The 26,154-nt window shown below is 43.8% G+C and overlaps 1 protein-coding gene across 1 annotated transcript in view; it reads left to right on the forward strand.

The window, feature by feature from the left end:
• Nucleotides 1–26,154, forward strand: part of LOC100553407 (deleted in malignant brain tumors 1 protein) — a 126,964-nt gene that overhangs the window by 15,747 nt on the left and 85,063 nt on the right. The window contains exons 5-10 of the mRNA XM_062974299.1: nucleotides 2,955–3,266; nucleotides 6,566–6,880; nucleotides 8,640–8,945; nucleotides 14,575–14,889; nucleotides 17,454–17,759; nucleotides 21,666–21,974. Of these exons, the coding sequence (XP_062830369.1) occupies nucleotides 2,955–3,266; nucleotides 6,566–6,880; nucleotides 8,640–8,945; nucleotides 14,575–14,889; nucleotides 17,454–17,759; nucleotides 21,666–21,974 (1,863 nt within the window). The remainder of the gene's footprint in view (nucleotides 1–2,954; nucleotides 3,267–6,565; nucleotides 6,881–8,639; nucleotides 8,946–14,574; nucleotides 14,890–17,453; nucleotides 17,760–21,665; nucleotides 21,975–26,154) is intronic.

Consider the following 26,154-nt stretch of genomic DNA (forward strand, 5'->3'; position numbering starts at 1 on the left):
TCGTCCTCCTCTGGACGCTTTCCAGCTTGTCAACATCTCCCTTCAACTGTGGTGCCCAGAATTGGACGCACTGTGATTCCAGGTGTGGTCTGACCAAGGCAGAATAGAGGGGGAGCAGGACTTCCCTGGATCTAGACGCTATTCCCCTATTGATGCAGGCCAGAATCCCATTGGCTTTTTTAGCAGCCGCATCACATTGTTGGTTCATGTTTAACTTGTTGTCCACAAGGACTCCAAGGTCTTTTTCACACGTACTGCTGTCGAGCCAGGAGTCCCTCATTCTGTATCTTTGCATTCCATTTTTTCTGCCGAAGTGAAATATCTTGCATTTGTCCCTGTTGAACTTCATTTTGTTAGTTTCGGCCCATCTCTCTAGTCTGTCAAGATCATTTTGAATTCTGCTCCTGTCTTCTGGAGTGTTAGCTATCCCTCCCAGTTTGGTGTCGTCTGCAAATTTGATGATCGTGTCTTCTAACCCTTCGTCTAAGTCGTTAATAAAGATGTTGAACAGAACCAGGCCCAGGACAGAGCCCTGCGGCACTCCACTTGTCACTTCTTTCCAAGATGAAGACGACGTGTGTCCCTTCTGGTTCTCTTAGACCTCTCAGTGGCATTCGATACCATCGACCATGGTATCCTTTTGGACCTCCTCATGGAAATGCGACTTGGAGGCACTGTTTTGCAGTGGTTTCAGTCCTTCCTAGAGGGTTGGGTCCAGAAGGTGGTGCTGAGGGACTCCTGCTCGATCCCGTGGCCTCTGTCCTGTGGGGTCCCGTAGGGTTCGATTCTGTCCCCCATATTATTTAACATCTACATGAAATCACTGGGTGTTGTAGTTGAGTCTGCTGGCAATATTACAAACGGTAGTAGAAGTACTAGTAGGAGGAAAAGGGGTAATCTGGAGCAGGTGCCAGATGAAGAACAGCAAAGGAAACGGATCCAGGAGATACTTATGGCACCTTCGGAGGAAGACACGTTTGAAGGGTTTTCAAGTGATGAGGAGTCAATGATTAAGAAGGAGACAAGATGAATGTGAATAAAGGAAACAAGAGGGTTACTCGGGAGCAGGAATCAGATGAGGAACGGGAGAGGAAGAAGCTCCGGGATATATTTACTGCTCCCACAGAGGAGAAGTCATTTTTGGGTTTCTCTGGGGATGATGGGTCTGAGAGTGATGAAAATGTAGAGGGCACATCGGACTGGACTAGGGTACAAGAAATAAGGGATATGTGTGCAAAGCCAACCTAGTGATACGTTTGTGGGGTTTTCGGGACAGGACGATTGGCAAACAGCTGATACACCAGGGTCATGGGGAAACCTAAGTCTTGATAGGAGATGGAGGAGCTGGAGGGATGAGAACCGGGATTCACGTGTGATGACAGGAACAGCTGTGGGAGATGACAATGGGGTGGAGGCCAGCTCATCTTCAGATAATGATGAGTAAGTTAAAAGTAGGGTCTGAAATGGGGATTCTTTGCAGAAGGCAAAGTGTCGTTTTGGCTTAGGTTTGTTGCTGCCTGTTTTTCCTGTTGGGCTTTGTGTCCTGGCTCTACAGCTTGGCATTCCTGGTTCCTGTGATTCTTGGATTTTGATTGGACTATCGTGAGTGTGCTTTTCTCCCTTCCTGGACCTTTGGACTGGCGACTTTGGCTCTGTTTGATGACCTTCGGATTGGCTTTTCGTGGATGCAGCTTTCTCCCTTCCTGGCTTTGGATTGACTTGACTTTGGCTCCGGTTACCCACTTCAGAAAACTACCTTTGGATTGGCTATCGTGAGTGTGGCTTTCCCCTGTTCCTGGCTCCTGGTTTGACTCGACTGCGGCTTGTGTAAACTTGAAGACGACGTTAGTTTGGACTTTCTGTTCTGCTGTTTTTTGAACTTTGACTGGTTTTGTTTACTTTCTGTGTGCAGCGCTGTCTTCCAGGAAGCCTGTTACAGCACTGTTTGGCTGCCAATTCCATTGACTGCATTTTAATCCGGATTATCCATCCATTTAATCTGGACTATTTTCCGTTCTCCTTTTTGAGCCCAGTTTGGGCTAAAACTTTGAGTTTTGGTCAGAGACACTGCAGTTAAGTGTCTCTGAGCCTGTTTTTAGTTGCAATAAATCTTTTGTTAAGACTGAGTATTGTGTGTGTGGCTCTTTAAGGCGCCTGTGTTCCAACACAGAGAAAGCTCATCAGAAGTTTTGGAGTTCGGTGCCATCTGTACGCAGGTGACATCCAACTCTACTACTCTTATATGTGGATGTGTTACTTTGTATGTGTTGTATGGCACCATCGTGTGCTATTTTGTAAGCCGCCTGAGTCCCTATGGGAGATGGTGATGGGGTATAAATAAAATTTTATTATTATTACTAGCTGTACCCAGCCACGCGTTGCTGTGGCCCAGTCTATTATTATTGTCCTGGTTTTAATTCTGTTGATGTGCTTTATTGTTTTATGTAGTAGTTATAATGTTCTCAAAGGTTCATTTTCTGATAATCTATGCCCATTCAAATGAGGTTAATTTGTAGACTTCTCTCCCCATCTCACTTTTTTTGCACTAGTATTCAGAGCACAGAGTGCTAGTTACAGGTGCTGTGGGAGTATTTTGAGAAGGTTCCAATGATGGAAATCTGTTTTTAGGGAGGCATTTTTTCCCCTAAGACGTGCAATGGATACTTTTTCTTCCCACTACAAATGTGTTTTGGAGAATTGTGTAGTTCATTCACAACTCAGGACATATTCTGCATAAATTCTACAGTAACATTTGCTCAGAAAACATACAGCTTTTTGCATAGAAAGTAATATTTCTGCACTGAAAATCCTGTCAGTACAGGATTCTTCCCATCTGGGTTTCCTGAAGCTTAATAAACATGTTTTTCAACCATTTTGAAAAAATGTAAATATACTTTCTATCTCTGCTGGAACCAGACATGCTAATAATTATTGTTGTCCTTTATCTTTCTCAGAAATGAGATTGTCTGATAATGGCAGCTGTGCTGGGAGAGTTGAGATCTTCCACAAGGGCCAATGGAGGACAGTAAGAAACAAAGACTGGGATATAGAAGATGCCAGAGTAGTATGCCGGTATCTTGGCTGTGGAACTGCTCTGTCGATATCTCATCATTTTCTTTCTGGAGAGAAAACTGCTTCCATCTGGCTGGAAGGTTTAAACTGTACTGGGACAGAGATCTCCCTCAGGGAATGCAAAGCAAAAGTATGGCAGGATGGTCCACACGAAATATATTTGTCCGATGGAGTGGCCGGTGTCATATGCGCAGGTAGGTCATGTTATGCAAATTCCAAGCTGAAGCCAGGAATGTGAGAAGTTCTTCTTATTCATATCTTCTATACTATTAAAGTAAGATACAGAATAAAAATTAATAAGAGGTGCGATTGGTGGGGACGATTGGTGGTGGCCCCTCGACTATAAAACTCCCTTCCCAGTGAAATCAAATCTGTTTCCTCTCTCCTGACCTTCAGGAAAAATTCAAGACATGGCTTTGGGACCAAACTTTTGACAAGTAATTGGAGCAGTGCAATATGTAACTATGAAACAACGTGATTGACAAATGGAATGGCCATGGATTATGTTTCAGATGACATGATTTTAATTGATGTTTGTAATGATTCTTATTTTAATTATTGGTTTTAATTGTAATTTTTTATTTCATATATAGCCTAGACATAATGTTTTCATGTCATATAAACAGGGGCCGTCAGTTTGGTGAGGCTAGGCAGCCGCATTGAGTCTCCAGGAGACCTTTGGATAGTGTAGCTCCAACACCTCCTACACCAATGTACTATTTATACTGTCCACAAACATGTATTGACAAAAATACCAGCATCTGGCTCGTGGAAGTCTGTCTGTTGAAAAGAATCTAAACGCAAAGCTTTATCACACAACTCTCTTATACGAGGGCTATCCAGAAAGTAGATTATGTTTTGGAATTAAAAATTACCAAAGTATAGGAGAAAACATTTACCATATACAGTTGAAAGCCACACCCAAATACCTCTTCTCAACATAGTCGTCATTCAAATCTAGGTACTTATCAAAGCGATTATTTATTTATTTATTTATTTACAGTATTTATGAATGAGCTTGGAAACTTCTCCCCTACAAAAGTTTTCCACTTGCGTCCTCAACCCCTTCCTGCAGCTGCGTAACGTCGCCAAAACACTGCGTTGCCGCTTGGTTGCTACCATTAGCCCAGAAAAGCCATGCCACTACCCAAAAAGAGCTTGATTATTGGGGGGCAGGGTTGAGATGAGAAGAGGGGCGAAGCCCAGAAGAGGCCAAGGCCCTGCACCTCAGAGGCCAATCCCCACGTGGGACCCCTCCCTCCAGGGCCTGCCACTCACCTTTCCAGTCCTGGCGCGGTCCAAGGGAGAAGAAGGTTCATTTGGTTATGTACATAAAAATAATTTTTTAAAAAATTAAACATGGCAATCATGTCTCCTCTCAACTTCTGCAGGCTAAACAGACCCAGCTCTTTAAGATGCTACGTATAGGGATTCATGTCTCCAGACCTTTGATCATTTTAGTTGCTCTCCTCTGGACACCTTCCAGCTTAAAGTTAATATCGCTTTTGAACTGTGGTGCCCTGAAACAGTTCGGGTTTGCTACTACTGAAAGTAGCTACTGGTGAGACAATGGTGAAACAGGGCTGTGACGTCACAGTCTTGTTTCACCATTTTCTCACCACTAGCTACTTTCAGTGGGACAATGGATTCTATGAAAAAAGAGATGGAGTGGCCATGGGGAGCCCTCTCAGCCCAGTAGTAGCAAATTTCTATATGCAACCCTTTGAAAAACAAGCCCTAGGAACAGCACCAAAAAAGTCAACTGTATGGTTCAGATATGTTGATGACACCTTCACCATTTGGAGCCATGGGGAAGAGGAACTCAGCAAGTTCCTGGACCACCTCAACAGCATCCACCCAAACATCCAGTTCACCATGGAAAAGGAAAAGGAAGGAAAACTGCCATTTCTATATGTTCTGGTCATCCACAAACCCAATCAACAATTGGGCTACATAGTTTACAGAAAACCTACACACACAGATAGATACCTTCATAAAAACTCCAACAATCACCCAAGTCAAAAAAGAAGCACAATCAAATCCCTGACACACAGTGCAAACCAGATATGTGAAGCCCACCTCCTCCAAGGTGAATGGAAGCACCTAAACTGGGCTCTACAGGCCAATGGAGACTCCACCATGGACATCAGAAGAGCTGCAAGGCCAAGAACAAGCCAGGAGAGTAAAAACAAAGATCCACCCAGAGGAAAGGTGTTCTTACCATACATCAAGGGAAGCACTGACCGCATAGGCAAACTGATGAAGAAACACAACCTACAAACTATCTACAGACCCACAAAGAAAATCCAACAAATGCTACGGTCAGCGAAGGACAAGAGGGATCCTCTCACCTCTGCACGAGTCTACCGTATACCATGCAGCTGTGGACAAGTCTACAGAGGGACCACCAAACGCAGCAGCATGGCCCAAACACGAGTCAAAGAACATGAAAGGCACTGCAGACTCACTCAGCCAGAGAAATCAGCCATAGCAGAGCACTTGATGAACCAACCTGGACAAGCATATTATTTCAGAACACAGAAATGCTTGACCACTCCACAACTATCATATCAAGAACAGGCGGCGTGGAGGAGGCACGCTTGGTTGCTACCATGGGGGGCAGGGTTGAGCTGCTCTGGACACTAGGACTTGGAGAAATTTTATTTCCTATACTTGTATCCCACCCTTCTCATCCCAAAGGGGACTCAGGGTGGCCTCACAACTGGCAGCAATTTGATGTCCAGCATACAAATAGGTTCAAATGACAGGAAAGGAGATTCCACCTGAACATTAGGAAGAACATCCTGGCTGTAAGAGCTGTTCAACAGTGGAATTCTTTGCCCCAGAGTGGAAGCAACTTCTTTGGAGGCTTTTAAACAGAGCCTGGATGGCCATCTGTCAGGGGTGCTTTGATTGTGGTTTTCCCGAATAGAAGAGGGATGGTTCATTTTTTCTCTTCCAATGTTCCTCATCTTCTAGGAAGCACAGCTGAAATTTTGGAACCTTAAATTACATGTAAAAATAAAATCGCTTTAATGGGCCTGGCAGATTAGTGAAATGCCCCTCCAGGGCCTATTAAAATTTCAGTGCAGGCTCCCATGTACTGCAATTCACCTGACACTGCCATGCACAAAAATCAATTTCAAGCCAATCATAGAATCAAAGAAGAGAGGGGAAAGCTAAAAGCATATAATGTTTAATGAGATACTTCCAGGATGGAATTTTAAAAGTTTTAAAAGTTTACTCAAAACTTGGGATTTGTTCTGTATAAATTCGACTCTATCGTTTCCCCCAGAAAACATCATTTTTGTGCAGAGAATAGCTTTTTGCATAGAAAATAATAGTTCTGCACAGGAAATTATGCCAGTGCAGGTCAATCCTCATCTGGGCTTACTGACACCTAAAAACATGTTTATCAACCATGATTGGGAATATTTGTAAATATTTCCTACTAGCAAAGGAAATACTTATTATTGTTCTTCATCTTTCTCAGATATTAGATTATCTGATGGCCATGATCACTGTGCTGGAAAAGTTGAGATGATACAGGAGAAACAATGGAAGATGGTAGGTCACAATGACTGGGATATAGAAGATGCCAGAGTGGTGTGCAGGTATCTTGGTTGTGGAACTGCTCTGTCTACATTACAGTATTCCGTTTCTGAAGTGGAAACTGCTTCCATTTGGCTGGATGGTTTTAACTGTACTGGGACAGAGATCTCCCTCAGGGAATGCAAAGCAAAATTATGGCAGTATGATCCAGACAGAATATTTTGGTCCTATGGAGTGGCTGGTGTCATATGCACAGGTAAGTCATGTTGCTAGTGTCATATGTGAAGGTAAGTCATGTAATCAAATTCTAATCTCAAGACAGAATGTGAGGGGTTCTTCTTATTCATATCTGTAAGGAGCTATGAACATCTAAGGTTCTTTCAGGCAGGGGGAATCTTTTTATCCCACTGCTGCCAACAATTGTAAAGAAAGCTAATAACGACTGACACCAATTTGTAAAGGACTATGAACGACTGACACCAATGTGGAAAGATTCAACCACCAAAGACTCAGGGAGGGGACCTTTTATTTTAAAGGGTAGCATAACTTGAGTTAGAATATATGCGACAGAGGCTTAGATGTTGGAAGAACAATAACAAGTTTATTCAGGCACAAGCTTGGTGGTTACAATGTTGTTTTTCACTTAGAGGAATTCTTATTAACAGTTACAATACTAGAATGAGATGAATCAACTTTCTAAAGTGTCCCTTCTTTTACTTAAAGTAGTTAAAATTTCTTCCTCTGCTACTTTTAAACCGTTACTTCAATGGATCTCTGTGAGTCCAGCTGGGATTGGTTCCCAAAGTCTGAAACTTGGAATTTCCAGTGACTTTAAACCACAGTCACCCCTGTGATATACTATCACAGATTCTCTGTTCCTTACCAGGACATAGACTACATTAAATAAGCCACCAAACTTATTTAAAACCAACTCAAAATGAACCATTGAGTCTCCTTGATCCCATCAATCTGGAATCAATCTTCCCTGTGCCTCATCAGAGCACAGACTGACTCTCTTTTTTAAACTCTGCACTTCTTCAACTAAACGGCAGTTGGCTCCGCCTACTTCTCCATGGCAACCAGCCTCTGAGTGCTGAGATGCAATAACTGTAATACTTACCCTTTTAAAACATAAACCCACAATTAAACATAACATCTGTAAACCAAAATTCGTACTTCATTACAATATCTTATATACTATTTAAGTGAGATACAGAATAAAAACTGATAAGAGTTCCAAAGGTAACCTTCTCTCTTTAACGTTCTGCATCATTCATTTCTATCCTGAGGTAGACATGGTTCTCCTGCTCCTATCTCTTAGTTGAAGAAATGAAGGTTCCTTGTCTTGTTGATTTCTATCTAGCTATAGTTCCTACACTTTTCCATGTTCATCACCTGAGCTCCCAAGGCTATAAGCAAAAATATTGTCTAGTAGCCAGACCACCTTCTACATTCACCATCCTGCATTTTCAGGAAATTTATCTAAGCTGATAATCATGGAGCTTTACATATTTTCTATATTAAAATTTTAGTTTGTCCAGTTACTCTTCTTGTGAAGGTTTATTATTTTACATAGACAGTTCCACTCTAGGAACACAAAGTTTCATAGATGGGCATGTTCTTTTCATACACACCCATGTTGCTTTTCATTTCATTTAAATCATCCATTTTACAAGATACACAATCTTATCACTCAATGGAAAAATAGCATTATTTACCACTTTAAGTGGAAAAATCCTATGAAATCCTGAGAGTTGTAGTTTAGGAAGGGAGAAAAGGAATAAAGATAAAGAAGGAAAAAAACAAAGAAAGGAATAACGAGAATGAGAGATGAAGGCAGGGAGGGAGAAAGGGGAAATAAACAATAAAGATGACCGCACCTTTGTTCCATCTTGTATATATGATTTCTTTTTCTCCTACACCAAAAGTACCTTCATAAGATTTTTTACCCCTATTGTGAGATCCTTAGGTTAATCCCTGATATGTATGACATTGTATATTTTCTGTAACAACAGAGCTCCGCCTAATGAATGGCTCTAGTGACTGTTCTGGAAGGGTTGAGCTGTTTCACAATCAAAAGTGGGGAACTGTTTGTGATGCCGGCTGGGATTTAAAGGATGCCCAAGTTGTGTGCAGTGAACTTGGCTGTGGAAAAGCCTTAACCGCACCTGGTAGAGCACATTTTGGAAGAGGGACTGGTCCCATCTGGCTAGAGAGAATGAACTGCACAGGAAAAGAAAAATCATTATGGCAATGCCCCAAAGGACAGCAGCAAGAACACAGCTGTGACCACAGCACAGATGCTAGTGTGGAATGTGAAGGTAAGCTTGTATCATTATAAGACTGTGAAACTGCATAGCGTCAAGTTGCCAAGATGTCATCTTTTGCCTTTTTTTGCTATCATTTTGACTCTAATGATCTTATGAATGAAAACATATACATATATGTCTAAACTACAAACATTTCTTTTCTTTTCTTTTTTGTTTCTCTTTGCTTGGTTAGGGCGACACACCTCCCACCAAAAAACCAAGGAAGACACAAACACGTGGTTGGGTAAAAAACTGGCCACAACTTGTTTATTGATGACAGTAACAAAGGTTTGGCCACCATGCATGGGTCCTGGATCTAAAATCAGTCAGTCCAATGCTGACCAATACCAAGCACGTCAGGGTGCAGCCGAGTAAAAGACCGAGCCAGAGTTACATCTGGCAAACCGAGCACTCCCCTCACCTACAATAGGGGGGTGGGAGCCCAATCAGATCCAGGGCCCATGCTTAATGCCAACCTAGAAGTTGTGACGGAAAGATAACAAAACAATACTGAATGCAGGGTGGGAAGGGAAGGCCAAAAGAAGCAGGCACGGTGCCTGTGCCCAGCCAGGGGTTGCCTTTAAAGGACGACCCCAGTCAATAATCAGTGGGCCCAGCCCATTGGCCAGAGGAGGGGGGCAGGCCGCTGCTAGGCCACCTGCCCTTCAGTGGCGGGAAATTTTCCCGACGAGTAGGGGGTTTCTGGGAAGGAGAAGCCCCCTGCTGCCGCCATCTTCATGAGGTGGCATCCCTACCCTGCAACGTATGCACCCGGTAAGTTGGGCGCTGCTTTTGCGTGGGTAGGGCAACAAACCTCCCACCACAAAACCAAGGAAGACACAAAAACGTGGTTGGGTAAAAAAACTGGCCACAACTTGTTTATTGATAACAGTAACAAAGGGTTGGCCACCATGCATGGGTCCTGGAACACATCTCCCAATGCTGACCAATACCAAGTACACCAGGGTGCAGACGGGTAAAAGACCGAGCCAGTGTTACCCCGCACCTCTGGCAAACTGGGCACTCCCCCTGCCTACAATGGGGGGGGAGCCCAACCAAATCCAGGGCCCATGCCTAACGCCACAAAAAAGGGGGTGGGACACCCACTCTCCTTGCTGCCAACCCTGGTTCCTTGCCATCAATAAACAGAAAATAACACCTTCAGCCCACAACTGAACGAAAGGATAAGTAAAACCAAACAGGGGGCACGAAACCCTGACCCAAGAAGAGTCCCAGTCCATAAGTAATGAGTCCCAAAGGGAGCTGACATTCCAAGCTATCTAGAAAGAAGCCTATAAGTCCAAGCTAGGTTGGGTGTTCCTCCTGGTCCAATCCAGATGAGCGCATGTTTCAGTAATGCTTCAGCCACATGTCGACCTGCTGGTGCTGTGCCTTGATCCATGAGCCCCTTTACTGGTGCCATTTCCTATCTTGCCCTTTGGGACAGCCCTGTAAAGATGAGAAAGAGAACAGCCGGCAGTCCCCTTTGCCTCCATGAGAAGGCTTGGCCTAACATAAGACATGTAAGCAGCAGACTTCCAGTAGCCCAAGGTCTTAATGACATCGACAGGAACATCCCCTACTGCTGCTGTAGTAGCTGCCCTGTTCCTGAAGGAGTGCCCACCGAATTCTTCCCAAGGGAGGCCCAGGTCTTTAAAGGCTAAATGAAAGATGGCCATAAACTGATATCTGGTCAGGGGACTCGTATCCTGGTGGATAAACAGTGGACCTGGGGATGAGCCACAGGTACCCAAGAACCTAGACAGGGCTCGGACCAGGCACAGATGTCCTGAGTCTAACCCCTGGATATGGAGGGAAACACCTTTCCCACCCTGGTCTGTCTTAGACTTGTGAACCCGAAGGACAAGGGAGTTGCCCTGGATGGATACATCCCTAAACTGCAGGGCCCTGCCTGAGGAGTCAGCTTTTGAGTTAGCTACCACCTCCCCCAGATGGAGAGCCCCAAAGAAAGTAGTAGTGAATGCCGCGGAAAACAACTTGACTTTATAGCATGACGAGCAGATCCTCCGGAGAGATGCGATGACCCGGTCGAGGGTGCTGAAAGACAGGGGGCACCTGGAATTTGGCTGCCTAGGTAACTGCTTGTTCCATCCCTTCAGGAGTTTCCTGATCCTGTAGGCTTGGCAGGAATCCTGAAAAACAGCCGCCTTGTAGTAGAAAGCAATCCCAGCCAGCTGGAGCTGCATGGCATGAGTAGAAACCGTGGACCTCCTCTCGTGCATAATGAAGTGATCCTCCAAAACTGGCCCCCTGGAGCCGTAAGCAGCTCCAAGTCTGAATTTCGTGAACTTGGCCATTGCAGTGTAGTAGGCCTTCTGCGTAGCCAGGGCAATGCACTGCATCAATTTTGTCCAAGCCTCTCATCTCCAAGAGCACACAGATCCTGAGGGAAGCTGGTGGGCAGGAAATCCATGTCTGGCGCCAGGGATTGAAATCTGTCTTCCTGGAAATGGGACAATGCATCTGCTACCTCGTTGTTCAAGCCTGGAATATACTGGGCTGAGAAAGAGATGTTAGCTTTCAAGAAAATTAAGACAAACTGCCTGACCAGCCTCATGATCCTGGGCAACTTGGAGGATTGTCTGTTGACTACCCTGATCACCACTTGCTTGTCGCACCATAAATGGACCCTCTTGTTCCTGAACAAGTTGGTCCAGATACGTACCACAACGAGTATAGGGAAGAATTCCAAGAAAGTGAGTTCTTGCAAAATGCTGTCCTTTTCCCAGCTGGAAGGCCACCTAGCAGCGCACCAATGGCCTTGAAGGAAGACCCCAAAGCCAATACTGCCCGCCGTGTCTGAGTAAACCTGGAGCTCACTCCCAGGTTCCCATGTGGACTGCCACATGGACACCTCATTATACCTATCAAGAAAATGGAGCCATACCTTGAGGTCCTCTCGCATTCCAAGTGTCACCTGGATCCTGTGGTGAGGTGCATGCACTCCCGCAGTGGCCTGGGCAAGGCGTGCGCAGAAGGGTCTACCTGGGGATACTGCCTTACAGGCAAAGTTGAGGTGGCCCAGGAGGGTTTGTAGTTCCTTCAGCGTCACCTTTCGCTTACCTGCTGCTTCTCTGATCCGTGACCAGAGCAAAGAGAGTTTGTCTGCTGGCAGGCAGGACACTCCCCTGACACAGTCAAGCTGGATACCCAGATAAACAATGGAGGAGGAAGGTCCCTCTGTCTTTTCCTGTGCCAGAGGGATACCAAAAACCTTGGCCAATGCCTTGAACGTTCTGAGCAAGTGGGCACAATCGCCGGAATCCAGCCTCCTGACAAAAAGAAAATCATCCAAATAATGAGTGATGAACCTAGAGCAGGACATCGTCCTAGCAACCCATTCAAGGAAGGTGCTAAAAGTCTCAAAGGCCACGCAGCTGACTGAACAGCCCATGGGCATGGCCTTGTCAAAGTACCATTGATCATTGAATTTAAAACCCAAAAGATTGAAATCTGAGGAATGTATCGGGAGAAGTCTGAAGGCAGACTGTATGTCGCATTTTGCCATAATGGTTCACAGACCATTCACCTGTATCAAGTTGACTGCGTGGTTGAAAGAGGCATATTTAACAGAGCAGAGTTCAGCAGTGATGGTGTCATTGACAGAATCCCCTTTTGGGTACGAAAGGTGATAGATCCGGTGAAATTCGCCTGGAGCCTTCTTAGGAACCACACCGAGCGGGGATACTCTGAAATTATCTAATGAAGGGGCCTGGAAAGGCCCTTCAATTCTGCCCGCTGCTAGTTCCTTGGCAATTTTATTGTTGAGCACCCCTGGCAGCTGAGCTGCCGATTTTAAATTGCCGGAGGTGAAGGGTTTACGGGGTCCTACTGCAGGGATGCTGAAACCGAAAGAAGGAAGGTGGCAGCCACCCTGGTGGGGTAAGCCTTGAGCCAAGGCAGCATGGGAGCAAGCTGAACAGAGGTGCTGGCAAGAGAGAATGGGCTGGCAGAGGGCTCACTTACCCTGTCCTGCAGGGGCTCCGCTAGAATGAGCAACTTCCTTCTTGATGCCAGGGCTGTGCACCAGCCTGGCCTGCTCAAAAGGGCTGAGAAGGACCTGGCTGCTTACTGCAAGTCATCTTGGTGTGGCCCCCGGCACAGTATTCACACACATGATTGTAGTGGCATCGGACCTGATGACATTTTCCCATATTAAACTCCCAGCAAACTGTATGCCTGGACTCCTTTTTGCCCCACCCCTGATCTGATCTAACTGCCTCGGGCTTGCTCTTGATGCTAGGCCTGACCTCGGTGAGCCAAATGTCGTGGTTAGTGAGGTCCCACCTGGCCCTGGCACTCTGAGATGCCCTTTTGTGGAAGGCAGTGTCATAGGCGATTGTAGCTGCCTCGTCCACAAGCTTTCTGGCCCTCATGACCTGATTTTGATGGTTAATGAGGTGCCACACATGCTCTGGGAAGGCTGCTGCTACCACCCCCGTGAACACCGACTACCAGCCATCTAGTTAACAAAGCTGTGCTCGGCAGGCCTGCCGTTACCCTTCTTGTGGGATCTGCCTTTGGAAGGAGATTCCCTGCCCTCTTCCCCCTCAGGTTTCAGGAGGGTAAAGCCATCCACATAATAGCCAGGATCTTGCTCCTAAGGTGTGGGGATAGATGCGTACCGGGTGGATTCTCATCGTCCAAAAAGGGGCCAGGCAGAGCCGGGGTGGTGGTTTTTCCCCAGGCTCCACAAAGGGTTGCTGAAGGAGTGGCCGATTCTGTCCTGCTCCTAAGTGCCCACTCTGGAAGGTCCGGCACAAGAGCTGCCGTTCTTCAGTAATTATCCGTATCCACGAGGTCTGCATGGCATACTCACCATCCAAAGAGTCGCTGTTGGAGGTGTATTGGCAGCATCGTCTCGAAGACCTGCGCTTCTTCTTGCGTGCCAAGCTGCCCTGGTGAATATGCTGTGTTTCTGCTGCACCACTGTCCTCAGTGCTGGACCCTGGGTCAGTGGAGCTGCTCCTAGGGCTCTCCCTGGTCCTCTTGCATCTCCCCCACTGATGCTCCTCCACAAGCTGGGATGCAGCCTCAGATCCTCCCTCTGAGAAGACCAAGGCCTCCAACTTACCCATCCTGTTGACCAACTTGGCAAGGTTCTGTGAGATTCCATCCAGAACATCCACGCCTTGCTTGGTGGCTTGCTTGCTGGTGGCCCTGCTTGATGCTGCCTTAGTTGCGGGAGCAGGCTTGTCTCCTGATTTCCCCACTGGTACTCCCTGTGGGAGTATTTTGAGAAGGTTCCAATGATAGAAATCTGCTTTTAGGGAGGCAGTTTTTCATTCATTTTTTTCCCTAAGAGATGCAGTGGATAATTTTTCTTCCCACTTCAAATGTTGTTTTTTTTTTTGGAGAATTGTATAGTTTATTCACAACTCAGGACATATTCTGCATAAATTCTACACTAATGTTCTGCTTAGAAAACATACAGCATTTTGCATAGAAAGTAATATTTCTGTGTTGAAAATCCTGTCAGTACAGGATTCTTCTCATCTGGGTTTCCTGGAGCTCAATAGGCATGCTTTTCAAAGATTTTGAAAAAATATGTAAATATGTTTTCTATCCCTGCTGGCACCAGAAAATTCTAATAATCATTGTTGTTCTTTACCTTTCTCAGAGATTAGATTGTCTAATAGCCATGATCGCTGTGCTGGCAGAGTTGAGATCTTCCACAATGGCCAGTGGAGGATGATAAGAGACAATGGCTGGGATAAAGAAGATGCCAAAGTAGTATGCAGGTACCTTGGCTGTGGAACTGCTCTGTCGACATCTCACTATTTTCTTTCTGAAGAGAAAAGTGCTTCTATCTGGCTGGATGATGTTAACTGTACTGGGACAGAGATCTCCCTCAGGGAATGCAAAGCAGCATTATGGCAGGACGATCCATCCGAAATATATTTTTCCTTTGGAGTGGCCGGTGTCATATGCACAGGTAGGTCATGTTATGCAAATTCCAAGCTGAAGCTAGGAATGTGAGTAGTTCTTCTTATTCATATCTTCTATACCATTAAAGTTAAATACAGAAGAAAAACTAATAAGAGTTCCAAAGGTAACCTGCCCTCTTTGATGTTCTGCATCATTCATTTCTATCCTGAGATAGATATGGTTCTCCTGCTCCTATCTCTTAGTTGAAGAAATGAAGGTTCCTTGTCTTGTTGATCCCTATCTAGCTATAATTCCTATAGGTTACCATGTTCATCACCTGAGCTCCCAAGGCTGTAAACAAGAATATTGTCTAGTAGTGAGATCACCTTCTACATCCTGCATTCTGCATTTTCAGGAAATTTATCTCAGCGGATAATTATGCAGCAAATGGTATTTATGCGATTGGCACCAGGTCTTTAACAGCAGTCTCCCTGAAATCCTTAGCAAATCCTATGAGATGTTCCACTGGGTTGGCCAACAATGTGCTTTCCACCAGAACCCAGGAACGGATCTGAGAACTTCAACTGCTATTGGGAGAAAATGGAGCCCATCTTCCCTGGGGAGGAATAGTCAGGCATTGGTATCCTAGACAGGGCACCTGCCAAATAGTTTTGATTGCCAGGGAGGAAGTGAAGGATGAAGTTGAACTGGTGAAAGAACTGTGGCCATCAGAGCTGTTAAGCGTTCAGCTTTTCGGGGGTTTGCAATGCTTGAAGGTTTTTATGATCAGTTCAAACCTCAAAGGGGACCATGGCCCCTTCTAAAAAATACTGCCAAATTAAAAATGATGCCCTGACTGCTAACTATTCCTTTCCCCAAACGTGCCATCTCTTTCCTGTGTCTGAGAACTTTTTGGAGAGATAGGCACAGGGTCTCAACTTTCCCCCTTCATTGGCCTGTAAAATAACGGCCCCATATGCCATCTCAGTGGCATCACAGTGAACCACAAAAAGCTTGTCCACTTGAGCGTGAACAGGGCTTTTAACTATTCAAAGGCTTTTTGATATTCGGACCTCCACTCTAGCTTTCCCCCCAGCATTTTGATTTTGCGGTTTTCTCCTCACCTCTTTATTGCAAAATTGTGGATGAACTGCCTAAGAAGCCCTGGAGTTGTTTTTGGGTTTGTGGTGGTTCCCAGTCTAGCACATCTTGAACTTTGGCTGGGTCCATACTCAAACCCTTATGGGAGATGTGGAAGCCCAAGTAATCTAACTCTGTCTTGTGGAATTCACATTTAGACAGCTTAGCATAAAGCTGATGTGCCCTCAGTTTTCCCAGTAGTTGTCTTGTTAACTTGACATGTTCTTCCACGGACTCAGAAAAAATAAGGATATTATCCAGCTAAATCAAGACACCCTGATACAGCCATGGATGAAAGAGTTAATTGACAAATGGCATGTAAACGTGAGAAACCCTCTTGAGGCCAACAGGCATAACTGTATATTGGAAAGACCCCAAGGGGCAACCGATAAGTTGTTTTCTAGTCGTCTCCCTTTTTACACAGATTCGATAGTAGGCCTCCCGGAAGTCCAATTTAGTGAACAATTTAGCCTTGCCCAAATGAGCCAACATGTCCTTAGTCAATGGGAGAGGATATTTATTGGAAGTGCAGATCATGTTCAGGCTGCGATAATCTGTACACAACCTAAGCATCCCATCGGGTTTGGGGCAGACAACAGGGCCGTCAACGGGGAATTAGCTGCTTCAATAAAGCCCTGGGTCAAATTTTTATCAATAAATTCTCTTAGTGCCCCTCTCTTTGGCTTGGAACTTGCATATAGCATAGGACCTGGAAGCTTGGCATTAGGTTCTATTTATATAGCACAGTCTGTTTTTCTGTGGGGTTGTAATTGGTTGCACCCTTGTTCACGAAACATTAGGCATGTGCGATCCATAAAAATGGTTCTAAACTTCTCCCAAAAATAGGGGGCATTGGCACTTTGTTTCTAAAGTCTTTCCAAATTTCTAGTGGTCATAATTTCAAAACTCTATCGAAACTTATGAATCTTCATAAGTACCTCGTTAATGGCAGTCACGCAGGCACATAAAAGAAAACATCACTGTCAGTTGGGAACTTTGAGGGGCTCCTTTCTTAGTCCACAAATCTGCTTCAGAGAAGAATACAATCTTGGTTCTTCTCCCTCTTTCCCCAGCAACAAAACAGGCCTCAAAATAGCATTCAGACGGCAACTGAAAACTTGTCCAAACTGGTTCTGCAGCAGCAGAACAGAAACAGTATCAAATTAATCCCCAGATCTTTGCAGGCCCAGCCAATCAGCTTCATGCACTTCATTTTCCAGTTAACACACACAGCATAGTGCCTTTGCAAACCATGACACCTCGGGCATCCAGACAGCAGGTGTTTTGATCCTCAATTCAGATAACACTTCATGTGCAGTTTTGATCAATAATCTCAAAGAACACATTGGTGTTGTATATGTCCATATATCTTATTTTATTATACTACTTAGAGGTATGTTGATAGGATTCCCCATCACTTTTGTGAGATCCTCAAGAAATTCACTAGGACTGAAAAATATGTATGAAACTGTATCTCTTCTATTTCTCCAGAGCTTCGACTAGTGAATGGCTCTACTCACTGTTCTGGAAGAGTTGAAGTATTTCGCAATGAAAGGTGGGGAACTGTTTGTGATGCTGACTGGGATGCAAAGGATGCCCAAGTTGTATGCAGAGAACTAGGCTGTGGAAATCCATTCAATGCATCTGATAAAGCAAGTTTTGGAAGAGGGACTGGCCCCATCTGGCTAGAGAGCGTAAACTGCACCGGAAAAGAAGAATCGTTAAGGCAATGCCCCAAAGGGCAGTGGAAAGAACACAGTTGTGATCATAGCATGGATGCAAGTGTGGAATGTGCAGGTAAGATTGTATGTTATAAAATAGTGAACTTTTATAGTGTCACGTTGCCAAGTTCTTATTCTTGTTATTTGTCGTTATGTTGACTTTGGCTTATGACAATCTTATGAATGAGAAACCTCCAAAAGGCTGGATTGTTGCAAAATGTGGTCTCTGCCTTGGTAACTGGTTCTTTTGTATTATCCAGAGCAAACAACTGTCCTAGCCTTAGGAACTCTGAAATAAGAGCTCAATAAATGTGGGATCTTGTTTTAAATACTGTGCATGTAACATTTATTAAGATATTTATGGCAATACAATCAATGGCATTAAGAGGCCTCAAATTCATTAATTCAATATTCACACACACTTGACCCTTCTCTGCAAGTGGCCAGTTCATGGTAAGAGCTTGGCTGGCCTGATGAAGTCCACACTATTAGGTTGCTAAGTCATAATTCTTGTTACTTGCCGTTATGTTGACTTTGACTTCTGACAATTTTGTGAAGGAGAGCCCTCCAAGAGCCTGGGTCACTAGTTGTTCTGCTTATTTATTGTAAACTCAAGTCCAAGACTTCCTTGATTGAATAAGGCTTCCTACTTTTCCTACTTCCCTCAATTTTATTGAGCATTTTTCTGTTATACAATCAGTCATGTAGGTAAGAGCAATGCCTGGATTTACTGTTTTTGTGATGGCAAAACTCTCCCAGTCATTAATTCTCTGTGCAGGATTTTGCAGACTAGAAGTTTTTCATAAAGACAATTATGCAAAGTAGCACAAAGAAAGAAAAAAATCAGGTTGAGATCAAGCTGGTTTAGAAGAAGAAGAAAAAGATAGCAATAGTAGTCCAGCAAAACATTATGGGTGCAAGGAGATATCCCCAAAAAACCTGGTGGGGCTGTATTCTTCTCCTCCTACCTGTGCAGTTCACAAGCAGCTGCCTGCAAAGATGCTTGAGCTAAGACAAACACATAGTGGTTCAGTGTTTATTATAGTTACAATTTACAACTATAGTAGAGTCTCACTTATCCAACATAAACGGGCCAGCAGAACATTGGATAAGCGAATATGTTGATAATAGGAGGGATTAAGGCCAAGCCTATTAAACATCAAATTAGGTCATGATTTTACAAATTAAGCAGCTGAGGGTAAAACAGAGTAATTGCCAGAGGTGTCAACAGCTGATGAGCATTTGGCTATAAATCAGCATACTACCAGGCATTCTTTCTCTTTCATTATTGACCTCCTTCCCTTACTGTCGTTTTGTAAGTACAGTAGAGTCTCACTTATCCTTTGATAAAAACAATGGAGTTGCAATACAAGTTGTTTTCTAGATTCAAACAGGATTTGGAAATTGCAACAATAGGGAGTAAACTAGTTTGCTAAAGACGCCATCCATGTGAAGTAAACAAGGTAGTTAAGCACTGATTGCACTCTCAAATGCAACAATTAATTCATAGACTCAGAGAATAATAGAGTTGGAAGGGACCATATGGGCCATCTAGTCCAACCCCCTGCCACAGAGGAAAAGCACAAAGTACCCCTGACAGATGTACAGTTTGTACTTTGAAAAGTGGGGCTTAACTTCTTCAAGATACATATATACTCGAAGATAAGCCGAGTTTTTCAGCCTTTATTTATGAGCTGAAAAAGCCTCCCCCAGCTTATAATCGGGTCAAGGTCAAGCTGGCATCGGAGCCTGGAGGCTGTTGCTTGCAATATTTATCTCTCATCTTATCCTCCCTTATCAGTGTTTACTTTTCCAAAGCCTCCCTCACTCTTAACCAAAGGAATATTTTGAAAAGGGAAAGAAGCCCTTGCAAGGAAGAATAATATATATATCCATTAGTCTTATAAAAGCATTTTCTCCTGAAATATTTGTTAATCTCTACTACAGATATATAGGCATTTCCCCCTGCAAGCATTCGCAATCCCTATGTACCTTTATATTTGTACAGTAGAGTCTCACTTATCCAAGCCTCGCTTATCCAAGCTTCTGGATTATCCAAGCCATTTTTGAAGTCAATATTTTCAATATATCATGATATTTTGGTGCTAAATTCATAAATACAGTAATTACAACATAACATTACTGCTTATTGAACTACTTTTTCTGTCAAATGTGTTGTATAACATGATGTTTTGATGCTTAATTTGTAAAATCATAACCTAATTTGATGTTTAATAGGCTTTTCCTTAATCCCTCCTTATTATCCAAGATATTCGCTTATCCAAGCTTCTGCCAGCCCACTTAGCTTGGATAAGTGAGACTATACTGTATCTATCTATCTATCTATCTATCTATCTATCTGTCTTCATTTTATATATGAATTTTCCCCTCATATGTTTGCAAATCTTTGAAAATCCTATAAACATATAGATATCTAGAGATTTCAATGTACCTGTATATCTGTATCTATGTGTATACGTTATTTTATATATGAATTTTCGCCTCACATGTTTTCAAGTCTTTGCAAATCCTATACAGATATAATTATCTATAGAGAGAGAGAGATGTCTAGATAGATAGATATGAATATACTTATGTAGGGCTTGCAAATATTGCAGGGGAAATGCATACACACACAGAGAGAGAGATTTCTAGATAGATATAAGCATAAATATATAGGACTTGCAAATATTGCTGGAGGGAAATGCACATCTATAGAGAGAGGATTTGCAAGCGTTTCTGGAGGAAATGCATATGTGAAATTAGGATATATAATTATAGATCTATCTCTAGCTCTGCATTGTTTATGTAGGCATTGAATGTTTGCCTGTTACGATGTTGAAAGCTGGCCTGAGTCCCCATGAGGAGATAGGACAGGGTACAAATGAAGTAGTTATCATCATCATCATCATCATCATCATCAAGTTATTGTTAATACCATATTGTTTTTGTTGACCCTACTTTTCCACTTACAAAGCTAGTTTACTGTTTTTCTTTGAAATAGGTAAATATTGAAAAATCTGTAACCTACTGATGCCTCAATTTAATTTCATTGGGATCTATTTTCATTTTGAAATTTACCACTAGCTGCTGCATTTTCCACCCTCGGCTTATACACAAGTCAATAAGTTTCCCCAGTTTTTTGTGGTCAAATTAGGTGCCTCGGCTTACGTTAGGGTTGGCTTATACTCGAGTATATACGGTAATCAGAGATCTAGGCTTCTGGCAGAAGGAATCTCCCTGCCTAAAAGCTTGTTTACAACACAGATTTTTTGAGTGTAGATCATCATCATAATTTTATTTCTTATCTTTGTGGCATGAGGCAGGACATAACATTGTTAAAACAATTCATAAAACATCATTTAAAATACACATATACACAAAACAAAGTAAAATACAGTAAACACAGGACATGTATTTAAAATTCATAATTAAAAATAACTCTCTTTTATGATATTTTCTCAATCTTCACTTGGCCTTCAGGGAGATATCGGACTTGATTTGTTCTTGAACCTATTAGTTTGACTTTTTGGCAGTTTATAGTCTCAGTAGACCTTTTTCCAGCCTTACAGTCCCAACAAATAGGTGCTGTTTTAATATCAGTTTTATTCACTGTCTATTTTCACACCCACATAGTATAGATATTATTATCTTGACTTAAATAAAATATTGGATTACCAGGATTGAGATGAAAATATTGTTTCACTTCACTTCTTACTGCCAAAACTGATTTTCTGGTTTTGAAGTTGAAAGCAGTGATACTTTCCCAGGATTTAGTTAATGAAGCGTAGTAAAAAAATTATTATTTTGCTACTAAACACACCTATAGCAAGTCCTGATGCATACAGAGACGTTCCATGTATTTAGAGATGGGCATGCATTCTGGCAATATTTCTGAAGTGCCATCACAATGTGACCATCCATGTTGTAGTTCTGATGAGGGAATGGTGAGAAGAAGTAACAGTAGTTATTCCTATTTCAGATCCAAGAAAAATCAGATTGGTGAATGGTTTCAACAATTGTTCTGGGAGAATTGAAGTGTTACACAACCAGCAGTGGGGGGCTCTGTGTGGTGAACCCTGGAATAGGAATGTTGCCAGAATTGTGTGCAAAGAACTTGGCTGTGGAAAAGCCCTATTAATTCGTTACTTTGAAATAGAAAACAGTCCTGTTTGGTTTCATGCTGCTGAGTGTGAAGGGCCAGAAGATACTTTCATTGACTGTCCTCAACTAGAAGGCTCGACAACTCGAAACTGCAAACGTGGAAGACAAACTGAAGTTGTGTGCCTAGGTAATTTATGGAAATGTATTCAATAATGCCATATATTTGTCAGAAATATTAAAAATTAACTAGGTATTTTTAATTACAAAAATGTTAGTCAAGCACTGAAAGGGTTAAATAGATGCAATGACTCAGCAAAAGTTGCAATTCAATATAAGCAGGTGTGCCTGTAGCTTAGTAGGCCTTAGTGTGAGGTAGGCCTCAGTGTGAGAAGCCTCAGTGTGAAGGAGGCCTCAGTGTGAAAAGCTTTCATAAGAACAGCCTGGTGAGAGAAGCCCTAGGTTGTGAAGGTTGAAGGCCTGGTGTGAAGGTTGCTGTGTGTAAAGCTACTGTATGAAGCTCCTGTGTAAGTTTGGTGTGATGTGTGTGATGTGTTTGTGGGCATTGAATGTTTGCCCTATATGTATATAATGTGATCTGCCCTGAGTCCCCTTCGGGGTGAGAAGGGCGGAATATAAATACTGTAAATAAATAAATATTAAATGGGATACTGAAAGGAGATCCTCCAGGTGAATTCACCTTCTTTTCAGGTGGAAAAACCAGCACTATAGACTATATAACAGGGGTCCCCAAACTTTTTTTAACAGGGGGCCAGTTCACGGTCCCTCAGACCATTGGAGGGCCGGATTATAGTTTTTTAAAAAAAACTATGAACAAATTCCTGTGCATACTGCACATATCCTATTTTGAAGTAAAAAAACCAACAAAAAAAGGAACAAATACAGCCTCAATGTTAATAATAATAATAATAATAATAATCATCATCATCATCAAAATAATAAAGAGGGTTGGAAGAGACCCCTTGGGACATCTACTCCAACCCCCTTTTGCTTTTGTGCATCACACCATAATCAAAGCACCCCTGACAGATAGCCACCCAATAATAACAACAACAACACCATAATAAACATGGTTGGAAGACACCCCTTGGGCCATAGAGTCCAACCCTTTTCTCCCTTTGTGAACCAAAACATAAAGCACCCCTGACCAACAACAACAATAATAATACACTAAAAATCAGGGTTGGAAGAGATTGCTAGCCTTCAAGAAAAATGAATCCACGACAGGGCTGCAAAGGAGGGAGCCTGTGTGGCAAGATAAAACGGGAGCCCTCTACCTTTTACCACAGGCATGCCTCCATTGTTGTTTCGCCTCCTCCATTGCAGGAAGGCGCACACCAGGTGAGGAAGGAGGAGGAAAAGGAGCGTGTGAGGTGAGCGAGAAGGCAGGAAAGGCACGCATCTTTCCCTCCTCCCTTGTTCCGTCCAGGCCTTCCTCAGCGGCAGCGATGGGAAAGCTGCCCGTGGGACAAAGGAGGAAAGGCCCACAACTTTTCCTCGCCCCGTGCGGCCCTTCCTCTGCGGCGGCAGCGGCGGGAAAGGTGCATGCGCGATGAGGAAATGGCGTGCGCCTTTCTCTCTTCTCTCACCCCACGTGCACCTTTCCCACTGCCTTCCTCGGCAGCGGGAAAGCTGCCCGCGATGTGAGGGAGGAAAGTCACACGCCTTTTCCTCACCCCGTGCAGCTCTTCCTTGGCGGCAGCAGCGGGAAAGGTGTGCGCAGGGTGAGGAAAAGGTGTGCACCTTTCCTCCCTCACCCCGTGCGCACCTTTCCTGCTGCCTCCCTCAGTGGCAGCAACGGGAAAGCACCCTGCGCGGCGAGGGAGTAATGCCTTTTCCTCGCCCCGTGCAGCCCTTCCTTGGTGTCGGGAAAGCTGCCTGCGGGGTGAGGGAGGAAAGCCGCACACCTTTTCCTCGCCCCTGCGGCCCTTCCTCGGCAGCGGCAGTGGGAAAGGTGCCTGTGGGGCGATGGAGACAAGAAAGGCATGCACCTTTTCCTCCTTCTCCACACTACACACACCTTTCTTGGTGGAGGAGGAAGGAGCCACCACCGTGGGGGCCGGATAAATGGCTCTGATGGGCCGCATGTGGCCCGCGGACCGTACTTTGGGGACCCCTGCTATGTAGCTATCTCAAGGGATCTTATCCCCTTTGCAAAAGCTCCAAAAATCATGCCCAAACCTGAGAGCGATCACTTCCCAGTGTTACTCCATCTACATGGTTTTCCCCAGGAAATCCATTTAACAGAATCCTATAGACTACCTTTGCAGCTTATTCTATAAACGGGTTAAGTGGACCTACACGTGAATAAAAGAATAACAGAGCGACTTATGAGCCTTCGTACCTCTCTGATCTCAGCCAAAAACGCCAATGCACTTATGGAAACTTACAGAAATATTGTCCAAGAGCTCCAAAGTCAGCTAAGCCGGGGCAATAATACAGAGAGGACTCAGCTACAGCAGCAACCATACCAACAATCCCAAACATGGTTTGATAAGGAATGTCTTTCCACTAAAAAAGCGCTTTCCACTGTCTATCAGAGTTTTAAATTCAACTCCACTCCAACTGCTGCACAATACCTTCTGCTGCAAAAGAGACAATATAAACAACTACTAACGTGCAAGAAGAAAGAGGCCATAAAAAACAACTGGGAGCGGCTCATAGAAGCCGTCAAGGCTAAGGATTCAACCACTTTCTGGCACATTACATCTAACATACGAAGCAGGGATCAAACTGCAGTTGACTACCAAGTATCGCCAGCAAGTTGGGAAGTATACTTTCAAGAACTATACAGTAGGCATGTCCGATCGATGAAAAAAATCGGCTTGCTTGCTTGCTCTCCATTTGCAGACCACCACCCTCTCTGCGCAAAGCCCAGTCCAGAATGGCTTGCCCGGGCTACACAATGTGCTTTTATGGCAATCTTCCACGTGGACACAGAGGACCCTAGCCCCCACCTTTGCATCCATCGTGGAAGCTTCTGATTGGCCGGGGAGCGGCAGCCATGTTAGGCTGCACTAAGCTCCCATTCAAGGTAGGTTTCAGAAACAAAAAAACATTAAAAAATATTTTAAAATATATATTAAAACATTTTTTGGAGGAAAAAAATTAACGAAACGTTAAGAGACAATTAGAGAATGGGCCAAAGATGGTTCAAAATACATTGCCGGTTGCGCCGTGAGACAACGTATCAGAATGTGTCTCAAAAAGCGAGAACAATCTGATATCAATCTGATATAAGATTCAAAACGATTTTTTGGACATACCTACTATACAGGGATACCTATTCGGATAATGCGGGCAGATATGTATGTCCAAACACATCAATGGAAAGCCTTCCCTCTTGGCCACCGGTGACAACCATAGAAATAGAGAGACTAGTAGCCCAACATAAACCGGGAAAGGCACTAGGAGAGGATGCAATCCCGCCTGAGGTCATCAAGAACAATTTGGACTTTTGGTCCCCTATCCTTGCATCTCTATTTACCTGCATTGACAAATATGGCCAAATACCCAAGGACTGGGGTATGACTTTCAGAAGAATCATGTAAATCTAGTACATGGCTCCAGGTCTCTGCCAATTAGTTTCTGGGCAAAGTATAAGGTATTGGTATTGACCTTGAAAGCCCTACATGGTTTGGGTCCAGATTACCTACAGGGTTGCCTTCTCCCATACAATCCACCTCAAACATTAATGTCATCTGGGGGCGTCTACTCCAGCCTGCCAGAAACTGACCTTCAATCACCACCCAAAGGACGTTTTCATCAGCCGCCCCAAGACTGTGGAATGACCTGCTGGTAGAGTTCCGACAGCTAGATCAGCTGTCGGAATTTACAAAACAAGTGAAGGCCAATCTCTTCTGGCAGGCCTACCCAGACAGTTTTAATTACCAATTTTAAACTTTCATTCTATGTCTAACTTTTCTTTTTTGTGTTTCAATTTTTATTTTATAAAATATGTTTTAATGTGTGTATTTTATGGAGTGTTTTAAAATGTTTTTTTAAAAAAATGTTTGGGGCCCCTGGTGGCACAGCATGTTAAAGCGCTGAGCTGCTGAGCTTGTGGACCAAAAGGTCCCAGGTTCAAATCCCAGGAGCGGAATGAGCGCCCGCTGTTAGCTCCAGCTCCTGCCAACCTAGCAGTTCGAAAACATGCAAATGTGAGTAGATCAATACTACTGCTCTGGCGGGAAGGTAACGGCACTCCATGCAGTCATGCCGGCCACATGACCTGGAGATGTCTATGGACAACGCTGGCTCTTCGGCTTAGAAATGGAGATGAGTTGGTCACGACTGGACTTAACGTCAGGGAAAACCTTTACCTTTACCTTTAAATGTTTAAGTGTTTT

This window comes from Anolis carolinensis, chromosome 2, assembly GCF_035594765.1.
Source record: "Anolis carolinensis isolate JA03-04 chromosome 2, rAnoCar3.1.pri, whole genome shotgun sequence".
Taxonomy (NCBI): domain Eukaryota; kingdom Metazoa; phylum Chordata; class Lepidosauria; order Squamata; family Dactyloidae; genus Anolis; species Anolis carolinensis.